The sequence below is a fragment of the Puma concolor genome, chromosome A2 (genome assembly GCF_028749965.1).
Source record: "Puma concolor isolate L17-30 chromosome A2, mPumCon1.1.hap2, whole genome shotgun sequence".
NCBI lineage: Eukaryota > Metazoa > Chordata > Mammalia > Carnivora > Felidae > Puma > Puma concolor.
The window spans coordinates 154,199,019-154,217,050 of NC_141668.1; the positions used below are offsets into that span (position 1 = coordinate 154,199,019).

Below are 18,032 nucleotides of genomic sequence, written 5' to 3' on the forward strand. Positions count from 1 at the left end.
GTGTCACTTAAAAATATGTATAAGTGGATACCAAATTTAGAGGGACTGAAAGCAAAAATCTTGAAGACTATCACGGTAGACAATGTGGTCAATCAGAACAGTACTGAGAAGGTATACTTTACCTCCCAGAACTATGCGACACGTCCCCATTTAAGTCATTCATCCAGAACTGGGACTTACAGGATTTGTGATACCCAATAACTTCTGAACTTTTCCTTTAAAGTTGGTGTTTTGAGGGACTTTTTTTTCAAGTGGTAGAAAGAGTTACTATTTAGTGCTCGTGGAAAGAGCACTCCGTCCCAGGATTCTTCACCTTCCCTAAACAAAGCTGAACTTGGCAGATTCCAAGTAAGCTTTGGAAAAGTAAGCTTCCACGTTAAGATTCTATGAGTCAGTATTAGAAACATTCTAAATTAAAGGTTTTGATTAAGTGAATATATAGTTTTGACTACTGATAAAACAAGTAACTGTATATGCAGATGTGACAATTTATAGTACTGTGAACACATCTGAAGCTGTCCTGAATACAATGATTGCTCTACAGATAAAAATGCAGGAATTCAAAATTTGGGTAGGACACACCCTAACCTGCTACAGGTTTGGCAAGAACCAGATTCTGGAGTGGACAGTACAAACCACCCTTAAAACACTGAAATTGAAACTCATAAGATTTAGGCATTACGGAATTTGGAGTTGGAAGAAATAGGTGGGAGTTATGACTATACCTCCTAAGTTCAGAGTTCATACTCTTGGGGGCATTTGGCTGGCTCTGTCTGTAGAGTGACTCTTGCTCTTGAGGTTGTAAGTTCAAGCCCCATGTTGGGTGTGGAGATTACTTAAAAAATAATTTAAAAATCTTGGGGCGCCTGGGTGGCTCAGTCGGTTGAGTGTCTGACTCACGGTTTGTGAGTTTGAGCCCCGCGTCGGGCTCTGTGCTGACAGCTCAGAGCCTGGAGCCTGCTTCGGATTCTGTGTCTCCTTCTCTCTCTGCCCCTTCCCCACTTGTGCTCTGTCTCTCTCTGTCTATTAAAAATAAATAAATCTAAAAGAAAAAAAATTTTTTAATCTTAAAAAAAAAAAACCCCACAAAGTTCACTCTCTTCTACTGCCAGGCGTATGGGCCTTGAAAAGACATTTTCTCCTTCCCCCGCCCATTGTTATTTTATTACCAACAAACTGGAAATAAGAAATATCTCATCCAGCCTGTTTCTCACAGACACTGCAGGAGTCATAGCAGGTAAAGTGGACTTACTCATTTGCAAATTTTTGAGTAGGAAAAGGGTTATATTATTAATGTTTGTTTTCACTCAGGGAAGGTGTTGGGACAGAAATTACCTAGGTATATAATTTGCCTGGAAAATGTATAGGAAAATGTACGGAAACCTGCACATAAATAATGTTAACTGCCTCATGCTATAATATTTTCAATAATGCTTGCTGTTGGTAATACTCCATGGTTTTGCTTGCAATACTGTGATCGATTACTAAAATTAACACCAAAGTAATAATATGGAAGATTAAGAAATGGGAGTGAGTTTTCTGTTTTGTCTCTTCCCATCTTTTTTATTGTCTATTGATTTAACACGTGTCACTGAACTTCCTAGTGACTGTCTTTCTTACCTCAGAGATAAGTATCAACTTCTAAACATTTAATTGCAAAGTTCTTGTTGCTTATTCTTTACCAAATGATCTCCTTGCAGATAGTCTGTACTAGCTTTTTTTCTAGCATCTTCTAAAATTCCATTTTGGGGATCATTTTCTTCCAATGTCCAATTGCTCTAGGGAAATAAATTAAGCAATTTAATTGCATCAGACAGAATTCATTCCAAATGACCTGAGGAAAGAGCAAACTTGAAGTATTTAGACTTCAATTCCTGGCCAATGAGGGATCGCTCTAAGAACTTGTGCTTCACCTGGAACTTTCTCTACCCTCCCGTCAAAGGCTGCATATTTTCACAGCTTCTCTGCCACTATGAAGGAATTTGTCAAAAGCCGCCCTTGTTCTGGCAGTCTCCGTGTGGGCTGTCTTTGCAGTTGGTGAGTTATATATCCTTGCTCTGCCCAAATTTTCTGGGGTAAATCCAGGATCATAGGAAAATCAGAGGTGAAAGTGGAAGGGCTGTTCAATTTTATTTAATCCTTTTTTTAAATGTTTATTTGTTTTTGAGAGAGAGAGAGAGAGAGAGAGAGAGAACATGAGCAGAGGAGGGGCAGAGAGAGGAAGACACAGATCCGAAGCAGGCTGCAGGCTCTGAGCTTCAGCACAGAGCCTGACGTGGGACTCAAACTCACTAACTGCAAGATCATGACCTGAACCAGAGTTGGACATTTAACCGACTGAGCCACCCAGGCTCCCTATTTAGTCCTAATTCCTTTAGGTTACAGATGTAGAAACTGAAACTCAGAGGAAGAAAGGCTTCCCTCAGTGTCATTGGTATCAAAGCTGGGAGTCAAATTCTAACCTTTCAAACCCAGGACCACTGAACTTTTCAAAATACCTAGTTACTATCCAGGCCTTCAAACCTTAGAAACTTTCATTTTCAGGGTCTATTTACATTTCTCAAACCCAAAAAGAACTTGAGCAGCTCTGTGGAAATAGAATCAGATATTCTTCTGGTCAATGGCTGGTTTTAGAGTTCATGCTTAATGGTAGGGAATCTCTGAGCGCCTCAGTGTGGTGCGTTCCAATCTGTGGGGGCTGGCGGCGTAGGTGGTGAAAGAATTCACCCAAGGCAGAGCAAAAGAGATCGAAGTTTCTTGAATACACTGCAAGGGAACAGCAGGCAGAACAGCAAGGGAGAAACTGTCTGCCAGGAGGCGGTGCTGAGGGGCCACAGTAATGGGGCCGAGTGAGGGAGTATGGGGACAAATGGAAATTTCCCATTTTTTGGTAATCTTCGGAATTGCGCCTGCTCGTAATTGGTCAGTTAGGGCCTATGGCTATTTTGAGGTAGGTCACGTGATGAGCCTGTGTCAGCTCCGGTGGTCGCTGTGGGTCCTTTTGCCTTCCTCAGGTTTCCATAGCTCAAGCCTCTACACCCAACACATCCTTTTTCCATTTGGACTTTGAAACTTTCATTTATCTTCAATTTTTTTTACTTTCTATTGGTGCTTTCTCTCACTGAAAACATTTTTTTCCCAAGCGCCTCACATCTTAAGAGGCTCTGTAACAAATTGAAAACTAATCTCCATGCCTCTCATATCTTATGGGGAAAACTCCTTTCCCTCCTCTGCTGAAGAAAAAACTCTTTCCTTCCACTCCAACACTTCTGACACCAAATGTGTGGGTTTTCCACACCAAGCAATCCTCCCATTTTCTGTGGACACCAATCGGGTGTCTTACAGTTTAACACAATTATGACACTACCACCGGCCATGCATCCCAACAGTATGGGGTAAGGACTCAATCCCACAAGACTGCCCCTACTTCAGACAGCAATCACAAGACTGGGCCTCCAGCACTTCTAACCAACTAGCTATAACACAGGAATTCCCCTGACTCCATTCTTAGGTTCAATAATTTGCTAGAATGGCTCACAGACCTCAGGAAAGTGCTTTACTTACTATTTCCGGTTTATTATAAAAGGCAGAACTCAGAAACAGCCAAATGGAAGAGAGGCACAGGGCAAGGTAGGTGGGAAGGGACACAGAGCTTCCATGTCCTCTGGGGGCACCACCCTCCCGGCACCTCAATGTGTTCAACCTGGATTCTCTCCAAACCCTTTGGTTTAGGATTTTTATGGAGGTTCCATTATGAAGGTGTCTACTGAGAAAAAGAGGCAAAACCGAAAAGAAAAAAAAAAAAACAACAAAGACCTTTATTTGAGGTCTCAGAATTGCAATTTGGCAAGAACGGATTCCAGAGCTACCATCTGCTGCTCACATGGGAAAACAAAGGGTTTTTATGAGAAAGGAGGGTAACTACATGATCCTAGATAAATAAGAGAAGAAAAAAACCTCAATTCAGTGCTGACTGGTAGAGCTGCTTTTGATTACTATCTAGTTGGTTATTTTATAGGTACTATCGAACAGAACTCCTTCTGGTCTGCATTAGGTAACTTTTCCATCACGATGAAGGTCATATCCACAGTTTTACGGTCTGAATACCAGTTGTTCTGTTGGATTTTACGAGCAACTGTTTGTAATACAATTAGCACTTCTGGCCCAGTTCGAGAGTTCATTACTTAGAATGGAAAATAGAGCTTCAAAATGGAATCTCTTATGTCTAGCAATTTTGTACAGGGGCACCTGGGTGTCTCAGATGGTTAAGTGTCCAACTTCGGCTCAGGTCGTGATCTCACAGTTTGTGAGTTCAAGTCCCACACTGGGCTCTCTGCTGTCAGCGCAGAGCCCGTTCCAGATCCTCGGTCTCCCTCTCTCTTTGTCCCTTCCCCACTTGCTCTCTTTGTGTGTGTGTCTCTCTCTCTCTCAAAATAAATGAACTTAGGGGCCCCTGGTGACTCAGTCAGTTGAGCATCCAACTTCGGCTCAGGTCATGATCTCGCGGTCCATGAGTTTGAGCCCCACATCCGGCTCTGTGCTGACAGCTCAGAGCCTGGAGCCTACTTTGGATTCTGTGTCTCCCTCTCTCTCTGCCCCCACTCATGCTCTGTGTGTCTCTCTCAAAAATAAATAAATGTTAAAAAAATTTTTTTTAAATAAATGAACTTTAAAAAAATTACACAGTTCCACAAAGGCATGATTAAATCATCGTCCTTTGGTGATTAGTTCAATCTCCAGCCCCTCTCCTCTCCAGAGGTTGAGGGGTGGGGTAGAAGGTTCCAATTCTCTAATCCTGTGGTTTTTTCCTCTAGAAACCAGCCCCATTCTCCTCCTCCAAGAGCCACCTCATTAGCATAAACTCAGGTATGGTGGAAAGGAGCTTATTATGAATAACAAAAGACACTCTTCTCCCCATCTCTCAGGAAATTACTAGGGTTTTTGGAGCTCTGTGCCAAGAACTGGAGACACACCAAACATATATTTCTTCTTATATCACACCTCCTCTTCCCTATTAAATGTAATCCTCTCTAAAGATATCCAAATATAGGGGTGCTGACGGCACAGAGCCTGATTGGGATTCTCTCTCTCTCTCAATAAATAAATAAGCATTAAAAAAACTGAGATATATTTTTACGCTTTCCCATCTCTCACTCAATCCTCATCCCCACTGCTCCTGAGAACACCACCCACTGGCAGCGACCCTCCTGCAAGCAGACCGTGTGACCTTCTGGCTAAGTCTTATGCCAACCCTCTGTGAGGAACATCTTTCTTGAAAATCCATCTTTCTTGAAAATCACTCTGTCCTTCTCTAGTTTTGTGGCCTTATATTTTCGCTCAAGTTTGTTTCTCTCCTTTGTACCCATATCAACCCTGTTCAGTCGGTGAAACACTTCATGTATCATATAAATCCATGCCTGTCTCACAAAAATGACTCTTCCTTTAAAAAAATTTTTTTTAATGTTTATTTATTTTCGAGAGACAGAGAGACAGAGTATGAGTGGGGGAGGGGCAGAGAGTGAGGGAGACACAGAATCCAAAGCACAGAGCCCAATGCGGGGCTCAAACTCACGAACCACAAGATCATGACGTGAGCCGAAGTCAGATGCTTAAACTGAGCCATCCAGGTGCCCCTAAAATGACTCTTCCTTAATGAAGGTTTTCATCATTGTTCCCTGAAAGTATTTTTATATTCTCCATAACTGTTCCTTTTGTCTCCAACTTAACTTCCTCTAACCCACCATCCTACTTCTTAAGAGCTGTCTTTTTTAGGGCAAATCTTATCATAGCTCTGCTGTACTAAACACAAAAGTCTTTGTGATAATTGCCTTACTACTATGATGGGTTTCCTATCTTTATCACAAAGATAAAAATCAAGAAACCACCAATCATCCCCAGAACACAAACAGCTAGAAAAAGACCCCAGGGGATATGCATGCATTATCCCCTATAACCACTGCACTACAGTAACCTATAGCTTCGTTGTAATACATTTATATTGCGGTTGATCCTCCTCATGGAGGATAGCTGACATGACAGTTCCCATAAGGACCTCATAGGGCCAAAAACTCCCTCTCTGGACTGGCAGGAGGAGTCCCTTAGAGGATCAGAAATAGCTCAGACTCAGTCAGAGGCCTCCCTAACTATGACCCATAACCTATGCAAACAAAAACAAAAAACAAAAAAAACCCTAATTCTGGTGCAATTGTGACCTCTGGGCCTGCTTCCTCTCCCATTCTGAGAGTGTACTTTCCCCTTAACTGCTATTAAACTCTTGCCTACTTGAGATTTTGGCTCTGAATTCTTTCTTGGCCAAATTCAGAAACTGAGGTTGGTGGTGAGTCAGGGAAGAGACCTGCTGTTGACATCAGCTGTTGACATTAGTTGACACGCCACGTATATACATATCCAATAACTACACACCATATGCTCAGCTTGTTCCAGAAACTGAGCTAGATCCTGGTTATAAGGCAGAAATGGTCCCTGGTCCAACAGTGTGACAGACCAGTGGCTGGAAAGACTGATCAAGTGCCAATAAACTAGTATCCAGAATATATAAAGAACTCTTGCAACTCAATAATAAAGAGACAAATAAGCCAATTTTTAAAAAATAGGCAAAGTAACTGAATAGACATTTCTCCAAAGATGATAAACGAATGGCTAATAAGTACATGAAAAGATGCTCAACATCATCGGTCAGTAGAGAAATATTCATCAAAACCACAATGAGATACCACTTTGTACCCACTATGATGGCTATAATAAAAAAGGGAGAAAATAACAAGGGTCGACAAGAATGTGAAAAACTTGGAATCCTCATACACTGTCACTGGAAATATAAAATGGTTCGGCTTCTTTGAAAAATAGTCCAGTAGTTTCTCAAAAGGTCACCATATGACCCAGGGATTCCACTCTTAGGTATATACCTGAGGGAAATAAAAACACATGGCCACACAGAAAATGTGTATAAATGTTCATATCAGCCTTGCTCATAATAGCCTAAAAGTGAAAACAATTCAGATGTCCATTGGTTGATTAATGAATAAGTAAAACATAGTATTTACATCCAATGGAATATTAAATTTAGCTATAAAGAGGAATAAAGTACTGATGCATACAATAACAGGGATAGCCCTTTAAAATACCATGCTAAGTGAAAGAAGATAGACACAAAGACTACACATGTATGATTCTATTTGTATAAAGTGTCCAGAAAGGACAGAAAGTAGATTATTGGTTGTCTGGGGTGGGGGAAGGGAGGGGGTGTGGAGGGAGGAATGAAAAGGGACTGCTGACGAGTACAGGGTTTCTTTTTGGGGTGATGAAAATGATCTCAAACTGATTGTGGTAATGGTTGCACAACTCTGTGAATATACTAAAAACCACTGTACATTTCAAATGGGTGAATTCTGTGGTATGTAAATCATATCTTAATAAAGCTGTTATATATAAATAGAGTTGATAATATAAATATGATTGTTAGATCATTACAACATATAATTATATATAATAAAGTATTATACACATATACAGTGGACCCTTGAACAATGCAGGGTAAGGGGCACTGACCCTTACTCCCTCATACAGTCAAAATCTGTGTATAACTTTGGGCTCCCCAAAACTTTACTAATAAGCCTACTTTTGACTGGAAGCCTTACCAATAACGTAAACACTTGATTAACATATATTTTGTATGTTATATGTATTGTGTACTGTATTCTTACAATAAAGTAAGTTAGAGAAAAGAAAATGTTATTAAGAAAATCATGGAGGCGCCCGGGTGGCTCAGTTGGTTACGCCTCCGACTTCGGCTCAGGTCATGATCTCATGGTCCATGAGTTCAAGCCCTGCGTGGGGCTCTGTGCTGACAGCTCAGAGCCTGGAGCCTGCTTTGGATTCTGTGTCTCCCTCTCTCTCTGCCCCTCCCTGCTCACGCTATGTCTCTCTCTCTCTCAAATAAATAAACATTTAAAAAAAGAAAATCATAAGGAAAAATACATTTACATTTCAATATTGTCCTTATTGAAAAAAATCCACATGTAAGTGGACCCACACAGTTCGCTTTGGGCCAAGAGTATGTAAGCTTTTGAAATTAATATAACATTGTATGTTAATTACACTTCAATTAAAAAAAAAGAAAAAATATATGGAAGCCTTAATGAAAGTCAGCAGCTTTGGAGGTATCTCAATATAACTGCTTCATGGAAATTTGTAATTTAGAGAGTGTTTTCTAAAACAACTGAGAAGGATTATGAAAGTTGTTATTTACCTATGAAAGGGCAGGGCCAGAATTAAGATCCCCATTTTACATGAGGGAGGGGGTCACAAGTTCCCTATTTCTTCACTTCTTTAGAGAGCAGTATGCATCACAGAAGAACTGGGCCCCTTCTTTTTTTTAAGTTTACTTATTCTGAGGGTGAGTGGAGAGAGAGAGAGATTCCCAAGCGGACTCCATGTTGTCAGAGCAAAGCCTGATGCATGGCTTCATCTCATGGAACTGTGTGATCATTACCTGAGCCGAAATCAAGAGTCAAATGCTTAACCAACTGAGCCACCTGGGTGCCCCAATCCCAGCCCCTTCTTAGGGATCTGATACTTCCTGTCTGCCAACCAGGGTCTCCTTCATCCTAGCTTTTCCCCCTAAGGTCAGAAGACAGAACAACTCTTCTGAATGTGTTTTTGTCTTCCAGATTTCCCTCTTCCTGCAGGTGCAGGGGCTCGCCTACAAGAGATGAAGGTGAGCTCTACTTCCGTGGTTCCCAAGAACAGGAATGGGCAGCATGCCAGTTTCCTCGATAGCCCCAGATTTTCTTCTGAGAGGTGGGGACAGAGGGGGTTGGCATGGGAATAATATACCACAATAAAATCTGGGTCATCAACCATGTGTAGCCCATTTCATATGTTCCTGAGCCCTCTTCCCATGCATTATTCCAGTCAGTTCATACTCTCTTGTGGGATAGAAGGCAAATATTTTGAACCATTAAATGGACGAAATCACGGCTCAAATCCAGGTCTGTCCTATGCTGCAGTGGACATTTTTTCAGCTAAGATATGCCAAAATGTACATCCTGCACCCCACACACTAAGGCCCCACAATGTACTCTCTCTGTCCCCTTCCTTCTATATCTTACCTCTGCTGTGGCGAGTTTGACATCACTAATGTCTGAAGCACCATATATAAGTCACTCAGTAACGTTCATAAGAAAAGTCTAGCCTTGAAAGACATTTTCCTTTCTGTAATCCAACAATCACATTTGGTAGTTGATAGGGCAGGGATTTTCATCCTGATGAGTCTTTTAGCTCAGACTGGGGAGTTCACAGATCATATGTTATATTATAATTTATGTTATATTGTATTATATTATATTATATTATATTAATTATATTATAGTTTTATTGGTTAAGTGCCAGTTATAATTTATATTATATTATATTATATTATATTATATTATATTATATTATATTATATTATATTATAATATTGGTTAAGTGCCAGGGGCCAAACACTGAAGTTGCTAAAGACCCTTCTCTAAACTCCTGGTCTAGTGTTCCTTTTTCAGTCCCCCTCCGAGCCCCATTACCAGTGATGATGGTCAGAGGACCTGGAGTAAAGCATCTGAAGCAGCAATCTGTGTCTCATCTTTAGGTTGAGTGCATGGAAAATATAAATAAATGCTGGTTTATCTCTTACATCAAACCAAGTGAACCCATATGTGGCAGTGACCAGGTTACCTACAGTGGTGAATGCCATCTCTGCTCCAAAATTCTGTAAGTCTTGATTTCTCTTCTCCCTTCTGTCTGTCAAGAGGCTAAAGGTAGACAAGATAGGAGTAACCTCCTCAGAACACTTCCTAATAGTTCGATCTTCCCTCCAGAGACTCCTCCATTTCTTCCATCCTTCCCTATGTTCCCAGAAGGGATCTCATTCACACAATGCAGAAACAGAAAGCCACTGAGGTGAGAGTGTTCTGTCTGGCCTGGCTAAGTATCAAGTGGAAAGTTCTCAGTAGCAAGTAGCCACAGGATTCAGATCATGTGATCACAGATGAGGGTTACCCTCAAGCCCCCTCAGGCCAAAGAACAAATGCTGATGAAGAAGAGGAGGAGTGGGCTGGGTGTAGAATCTTCCCAGCTGATGGCTTATTGATCTTTGAATGGATATTATTCTCTCAAATAACTTTCTTTAGCTTCCAATTTTCTTTTACCTTTCATGCTTTAGCTATGTGGTTTAGTCTTTGGCCCCATCACATGTTAGAAGATTTGGGAGACAACCACATGAAACGCCCAATTCTTTGGTCTGAGAGGAATAATAGTGAGGCACCAAAGTTTTTATCAAGGAGGCTGCCTTACAGAGGTGGGAGGAGGATTTCCCAATATCTGCTTTCTCCTTTAAGGAGAAAAGCTACACCCCTGGGTAACTAAAATTTAGAGATTAAGTCCAATACTTTAAGAGAGAGAAAAGCAAAGACATGAGAGTAGAAAAAACTTACGTCTTTCTGTTTCCTCTTGTTTTCTTAAAAGAAGAAATAATATGGGGCGCCTGGGTGGCGCAGTCGGTTAAGTGTCCGACTTCAGCCAGGTCACGATCTCGCGGTCCGTGAGTTCGAGCCCCGCGTCGGGCTCTGGGCTGATGGCTCGGAGCCTGGAGCCTGTTTCCGATTCTGTGTCTCCCTCTCTCTCTGCCCCTCCCCCGTTCATGCTCTGTCTCTCTCTGTCCCAAAAATAAATAAACGTTGAAAAGAAGAAATAATAATCTTGGTCACAATAACAGATGTTGAGCTGAGCAGGATTAGACTTTCTTGCATGCCTTGCTGCATAAATATCAAAATTTACACTAGAACCCATAAAACACTTGGTGAGGCAAACAACTTTGGCATCAGCCTCAATCACTGGTATAGACATCTGACAATCAGAATGCACAATCTGGGGAACTTAGACCATCATAGACTCATAGGATGCTAAAACCAAGAGATACTGGAGAGACGGCTTCCAGAGAATTCACACTGACTATATTTTTTGAAATATTTTCTTAGTAGTTAAAATGGGAATTAAAAGTAATTTACTATAATCTAGTTTGGATTGATACATTAATTATGAAAGTATTTTAAAAACTTTGCTCCTATATAGCCCCATGCTTATTCACCCTTCTTTGCATATTATTATCATGCAAATTATACTTCTATACATGTATGCCCATCAACATAGATTTATTGCTTTAGTTAGTTGTCTTTTAACTCAGGAGAAAAAAGTTTACAGAGAAAAAATACATTTATACTATCTTTTCTATTTTCCTATGTAGTTACCTTTATTGGTTCTCTTTGTTTCTTCATGTGGATTTGAGTTTCTGTCTAGTGTCCTTTCACTTCAGTCTAAAGTACTGTCTTTAGTATTTTGAAGCAACAGATTCTCCCAATTTTTGTTAATCTGGCAGTGTTTTAATCTCTTCTTCCTTCCTTTCCTTCCTTCCTTCCTTCCTTCCTTCCTTCCTTCCTTCCTTCCTTCCTTCCTTCCTCCCTTCCTGCCTTCCTCCCTCCCTCCCTCCCTCCCTCCTTTCTTTCTTTCTCTCTCTCTCTTTCTTTCTTCTTTCTTTCAGAGAGAGAAAGAGAGTGTGAGCAAGGGAGAGGGGCAGAGGGAGAGAGAGAGATCTTAAGCAGGCTGCACACTCAGTGCAGAGCTTGACGTGGGGCTCAGTCCGACATGGCACCGTGACCTGAGCCAAAATCAAGAGTCAGACACACACCTTTATTTCTGAAGAGAATAATGTTTGCTGGTTATAGACTCAGTTGACAGTCACTTTCTTTCAGCACTTTATATCATCTTACTGTCTTCTGGCCATGGTTTCTGATGAGAAATCAGGTGTTAATCCTACAGAGGATCAGAGTATGTGATAATTCATTTCTCTACTGCCTCTTTCAAGATTCCCTCTTTGTCTCATCTTTCCACAGTTTGATAATGATTTGTCCATATGTGGATCTCTTTGAGTTTATCCTATTTTGAGTTTATTGAACTTTTTGGATGTGTATATTAATGCCTATTTATTTATTTATTTATTTATTTATTTTTAATGTTTTATTTATTTTTGAGGGAGAGAGACAGAGACAGAGCATGAGCATGAGCAGGGGAGGAGCAGAGAGAGAGGGAGACACAGAATCCGAAGCAGGCTCCAGGCTCCGAGCTGTCAGCACAGAGCCCGACGCGGGGCTTGAACTCACGAACCGTGAGATCATGACCTGAGCCGAAGTCGGACGCTCAACCAACTGAGCCACCCAGGCACCCCCTATTAATGCCTTTTTAATCAAATTTTTAATCAAAGTTAGAAAGTTTCAGCCCTTATTTCTTCAAATGTTTTAATTTAATTTAATTTAATTTAATTTAATTTAATTAATTTATTTATTTTTAGTTTATTTACTTTTGAGAGAGAGGGAGGTGGGCAGGGAGAAAGAGAGAGAGGGAGAGAGAGAATCCTAAGCAGCCTCTCAGTGGCAGAGCCCGATGCAGGGCTCAATGTCATGACTATAAGATCATGACCTGAGCTGAAATCAAGAGTCAGACACTTAAGAGGCACCTGAGTGGCTCAGTTGGTTAAGCATCTGACTTCAAATCAGGTTATGATCTCACGGTTCCTGAGTTCAAGCCATGCGTTGGGCTCTGTGCTGACAGCTGACAGTTGGGCTCGAGCCTGGAGTCTGTTTCAGATTCTGTGTCTCCTTCTCTCTCTGTGCCCCTTCCTCACTCTCTCTCTCTCTCTCAAAAATAAACATTAAAAAACATTTTTTTAAAAGAGTCAGACACTTAACTGAGCCATCCAGGTGCCCCTTCAAATATGTTTTCTGTCCTCTCCTCTCCTCTCTTACTGGGACTCCAATATGTTGATACACTTGTTGGTAGCCTCCATTTCTTTGTACCTCTGTTCATTTTTTTTCCCCCAAGTTTGAACTGGCTTTTTCTTTTACTTGCTATCTGAAGTATTTTGACCCACTCTGCTCATTTTTCATTACTTTTTCTTTCTTTTCCTCAGACTGGACAATATTAATTGACCTATCTTCAAGTTCACTTACTCTTCTGCCTGCTCAAATCTGATGTTGATCCTCTTCAGTGAATTTTTCATTTCAGATAATTACATTTTTACACTTGACCTTAGCCAAAAGGCCAAGAAGCGATCAGATAATTATATTTGTCACTTCAATAATTTCTATTTGGGTTGTTTATGAAATATATTTCTATTGCTTTATTGATATTCTCTATTTGATGAGACATTATTCTCATACTTTCCTTTAGTTCTTTGGACATAGTTTTCTTTAGTTCTTTAAATATATTTAAAATAACTAATTTAAAGGGCACCTAGGTGGCTCAGATCAAACCCTGCATGGGGCTGGCTGCTGTTGACACAGAACCCACTTCCGATCCTCTGTCTCCTTCTCTCTCTGCCCATCCCCTGCTCATGCTTTCTCTCTCAAAAATAAATAAAACATTACAAAAATAATTTAAAATCATTGTCTCATAAGTCTAATATCTGGGCTTCCTCAGTGACTGTTTCTATTGATTGCTTTTTATCCTGTGTATGGGCCATACTTCCTTGTTTCTTTGCATACATCACAATTTTTTGTGATTTTAAATAATATGTTGTGGCAACACTGGAAATCAGATTCTCTCCATTCTCCAAGGTTCGTTGCTATTGCTGTTTGTTGTTGCTGCTGCTATTTATTAGTTTAATGGTTTCTGGAATAATTCTGTGAAGTCTGCCTTCTTTGTCATGTATGGTCACTGACAAGTCCTACTCAATTATCTTAGTGGTCTCATAGGGATTAGACAAAATTTTCCTCAAATGGTTGGAATCAATAAATCTCCCAGTTTTTGCCAACAAAAACATTGTATGTGTTGAGGAATGTCTTCAACACTTAGCCTTCGCTTCCTGCTTTTGGAGAGCTTCAAGATTAGCCAGAGGTGAGAGCTTAAGGCCTTCTCGGGTCTTTCCTGATCATGCACATAGCCCTACACATGTTCATGGTCTTCTAGATTCCCAGGAATTTCTTAGTGCTTTTCAAAACCTCCTATGGATATCTCATTCCTCCACCTTTACTTTTAAGCTTTTGGTTGGCTTATTGTTTTCCTCCAACTGCTATCCACCATAAGACAGCCATGATACTGAAACATTGCCTCTGATTGTTTTCAACAAATGCTCCCAGGGGAAAAGGCTGTTCACACTGGGGTATCTCTGAGTTAGGTCAAACAAAAACAGCTCTCCAAGTGGGTCTTCTAGACAATCATCAGACAGGTCAAGGAATGACAATTCTTTGGTAATGGTACTCTGAAGGAGTTCCCAAACCATCTTGTCCCCTCTAGGTGCTGCCGGGCTGCTTGTTTTCACTATGATACAGAGCTGTTGTTTTTTAATACTACTATAGATCTGAGATCCCATTTCCATTTTTGCAAAGGAAAAAAAAGCCATTAGTACATACACTTTGTAGATTGCTTTGGGTATATGGACATTTTGACAATATTCAGTCTTCCAACCCATGAGCATGGGGGAGGCTTCCATTTATTAGGACATTTTCTCTCAGAAATGTTTTGTAGTTTGTGGTGTACAAGTCTTTCACCTACTGGGCTAAATTTATTCAGAGGTATTTTATTTTTTTGGATGCTATTGTAAATGGAATTGTTTTATTAATTTTATTTTCAGATTGTTCACTGATGCTGTCAGTTGTGTTTACAACTGACTTTCATGTGTTGGTCTGTACCCTGAAACAATCTAATTATTAGCTTTAGTAGTTTTTATATGAATTTTTTGGGATTTTCTATATGTAGAATCATGTCCTCTTCAAACAGAGATAGTTTTACTTCTTCTTTCCAATTTGGATCACTCTACCTACCACAGCTTTATTGAGGTAAAACTGACAAATAAAATTTTGGATGCCTTTAATTTCTCTTTCTTGCCTAAAGCTCTGGCTAGAACTTTTAGCATAATGTTGAATATCAGTGGTAAAAGTAGGTATCCTTGTCTTGTTCCTGATCTTAGAAAGAGATCTTTCAAGGGTACCTGGGTGGTTCAGTCGGTTAAACATCTGACTTCATCTCAGGTCATGATCTTGCAGTTTGTGGGCTCGAGCCCCAATTCGGGCTCTGTGCTAACAGCTCAGAGCCTGGAACCTGCTTTGGATTCTGTGTCTCCCTCGCTCTCTCTGCCCCTCCCCCACTCATGCTCTGTCTCTCTCCCTCTCAAAACTAAACATTAAATTTTTTTTAATAAATAAACATTAAAAATTTTTTTAAAAAATAATGAGAGACCTTCCAGTCTTTCACCATTGAGTATGATATTTGTTGTGGGGTTTTCATAAATGTTCTTTATCATGTTGAAGAAGTTCCCTTCTAGTCTTTCTTTTTCTGAGTGTTTTTATTATGAAAAAGTGTTGAATTTTGCCAAATACTATGAGGGTTTTGTTAAATGTCAATTGAGAAGAACAGGTCCTTTTAACCTCCTTCATTCTATTAAGTGATGTTATTGCATAGATATGGTTGATATTTTTAGGTTGAACCACACTGCACTCTTGGGATAAATCTTGCTTGGTCATAGTGTGTACTTCTTGTAATATGCTGTTGGATTCAGTTTACTAGTATTTAGTTGAGAATTTTTGCATTTATATTCATAATGGATATTGGTCTATAGTCTTTTTAATTTTTTTTTTAATGTTTATTTTTGAGAGAGAGACAGAACATGAACGGGGAAGGGACAGAGAGAGGGAGACACAGAATCCAGAGTAGGCTCCAGGCTCTGAGCTGTCAGCACAGAGCCCAACTTGGGGTTCGAACTCCCAAACTGTGAGATCATGACCTGAGCTGAAGTTGGACACTTAACCAACTGAGCCACCCAGGCACCCCTATAGTCTTGTTTGTGTGCGTGTGTGTGATGTCTTTATCTTTGCTATCACGGTAATTCTGGCTTCATAGAATGATTAGAAAGTATTTTTTCCTCTTCTATTATCTGGAAGAATTTGAAAAGAACTGGCATTCTCTCTTAAATGTTTGGTAGTATTCACTAATGAAGATATTTAGTCTTGAACTTTTCTTTGTTAAGAGGTTTTTTTCATTGCTGATTCAAGCTCTTTACTTGATATAGATCTTGAGATTTTCTCTTTCTTGAGTCAGTGTAGGTAATTTGTGTTTCTAGGAATTTGTCCATTTCATCCAGGCTATCTAATTTGTTGACACTTGTTCATAGTATTCCTTAAAAATCATTTTTTATTTATGTAAGGTCAGTAATAATGCCTTAACTTTCATCAAATTCATACCTTAATTTTATTGTACATTCTCTTTATAATACCCTGTATTTCTACTTAAATATTCAAGATGATTTTGAATTTTCTATATTTGATTTAATGCTAAGTATGTTTTGTACATCCAGTATCTTTGACAAACAAACATCTATAACAACAGGTATTCTAAAATACTTGTTACAGGGGTGCCTGGCTGGCTCAGTCAGTGGAGCATGTGACTCTTAATCTTGGAGTTGTGAATTCAAGCCCTAAGTCGGGTATGGATATTACTTAAAAATAAAATCTTATTTTAGAATTTTTTAAAAATGTTTGTTTATTTTTGAGAGAGAGAAAGAAAAAGAATGAGCAGGGGGAGGGGCAGAGAGAGAGAGAATCCCAAGCAGGCTTTTGTGCTCTCAGTGCAGAGCCCAACACGGAGCTCGATCCCATGAACTGTGAGATCATGACCTGAACTGAAATCAAGAATTGACGCTTACACAACCGAGCCACCCAGGATCCCCAAAATTAAATCTTAAAAAAAAAAGAAATAAAATAAAATATTTTTTACATAAGAATTCACTATAAGCAGAGTGTTTTTCCTTCTCAAATTTAGCTAAAGATTATCAAATAAAATTTAGTCATAATGTATAATATGCCATAAAGTAAAAAATGATCATTTCAAAATATAATTCTTTCAGATATGAAGGGCTAAACATAACTAAACTGTATGATGGACCTTGTGTAAATAAAGTCACTTTCATTCTTCACTTTTAGGAATAAATCAGATATACTGATATGTTGTAGAGAGTTTTAAATGTTTTGTTATAAAAACTTTCAAGCATAAAACTAGATACAACAGTAAATATCATATGCCTATTACATCAATCCAACCAAGTACAAAGTGTTTGCCACATTTCCTTCCTTTATAATTTCTTCTTTCTTTGCTTAGGTATATTAACACATGGCTTGGACATCATGTCATTTCACTCTCAGAAGTGTGGACATTTCCTTACATGCCCATAATTCTGTTATCACGCCTAATTAGTTCCCTGTCATCTTCTAATATGTACTTCATGTTCAAATTTTCCCAGCCATCTCAAAAATAATACCTGCTGGGGAAATAAAAGTATTTTAGCCTAATAACTCAGTAGTAAAGAACATCCAGTCCATCCTTTCTGTTCCCTGTCATGCCCAATTTCTGGGATATTGACAAAAGACATTAATTGGAACATTAAAGGTTATTCTGCGATGAATGGACCACGTCTTACTTAGCTCTGGTCTAGATATTGTGTCTTTAACCTTAGAGTCATAAGGCCAAAGCAAGAACTCGGCTGATGCCATAGAGATCATTGTAGAATTATGAGGCAAATAAATAAGACTGGAGAGGGGCCCCGGGGTGGCTCAGTCAGTTAAGCGTCCGACTCTTGGTTTCAGTTCAGGTCATGATCTCATGGTTCATGAGTTTGAGCCCTGCATCAGGCTCTGTGCTGATGGCCTAGAGCCTACTTGCAATTCTGTCTCCCTCTCTCTCTGTCCCTCCCCTGCTTGCTGTCTATGTCTCTCAAAATAAATAAGAGAGACTCTTTAAAAAAAAGAGAGAAATAAAACTGAAGAAAATCATCTTGGAACAAAATATGAAGAAGGTTGAAGGTAAAACAGGTAAAATGATTACATGCTTTTGTAATAACTCTATGACAATATCTTTTAATATAATCTCAGTGACAAGTTGACAAGGCTCAACTGATGTATATAGACCACCATACATATTACTTGGGGAAGGCC

At 39.6% G+C, this 18,032-nt stretch overlaps 2 protein-coding genes across 6 annotated transcripts in view; one reads left to right on the forward strand and one right to left on the reverse strand.

Moving 5' to 3' along the window:
* The window catches only part of FBXW12 (F-box and WD repeat domain containing 12), a 76,815-nt gene that overhangs the window by 41,902 nt on the left and 16,881 nt on the right, over positions 1 to 18,032 (reverse strand). Inside the window, exon 1 of one of the 5 annotated variants that reach the window (XM_086698317.1) lies at positions 9,737 to 10,526. The exons of the other annotated variants lie outside the window; for them this stretch is intronic. The gene's annotated coding sequence lies outside the window, so the exon portion shown is untranslated. Of the gene's footprint in view, positions 1 to 9,736; positions 10,527 to 18,032 lie in introns of those variants that run through there. 5 annotated transcript variants of the gene reach the window in all.
* SPINK8 (serine peptidase inhibitor Kazal type 8 (putative)) lies at positions 6,680 to 17,024 on the forward strand. Its single transcript, XM_025915926.1, has 4 exons — positions 6,680 to 6,695; positions 8,709 to 8,737; positions 9,647 to 9,768; positions 16,949 to 17,024. Exons 1-4 carry the CDS (start codon positions 6,680 to 6,682, stop codon positions 17,022 to 17,024), a joined length of 243 nt encoding a protein of 80 aa, XP_025771711.1.

Coding starts and splice junctions, on each gene's coding strand:
- SPINK8 (XM_025915926.1), top strand. Junction 8,738..9,646: donor CTCGCCTACAAGAGATGAAG/GTGAGCTCTACT, acceptor TCTCATCTTTAG/GTTGAGTGCATGGAAAATAT. Junction 9,769..16,948: donor CATCTCTGCTCCAAAATTCT/GTAAGTCTTGAT, acceptor TAATTCTTTCAG/ATATGAAGGGCTAAACATAA.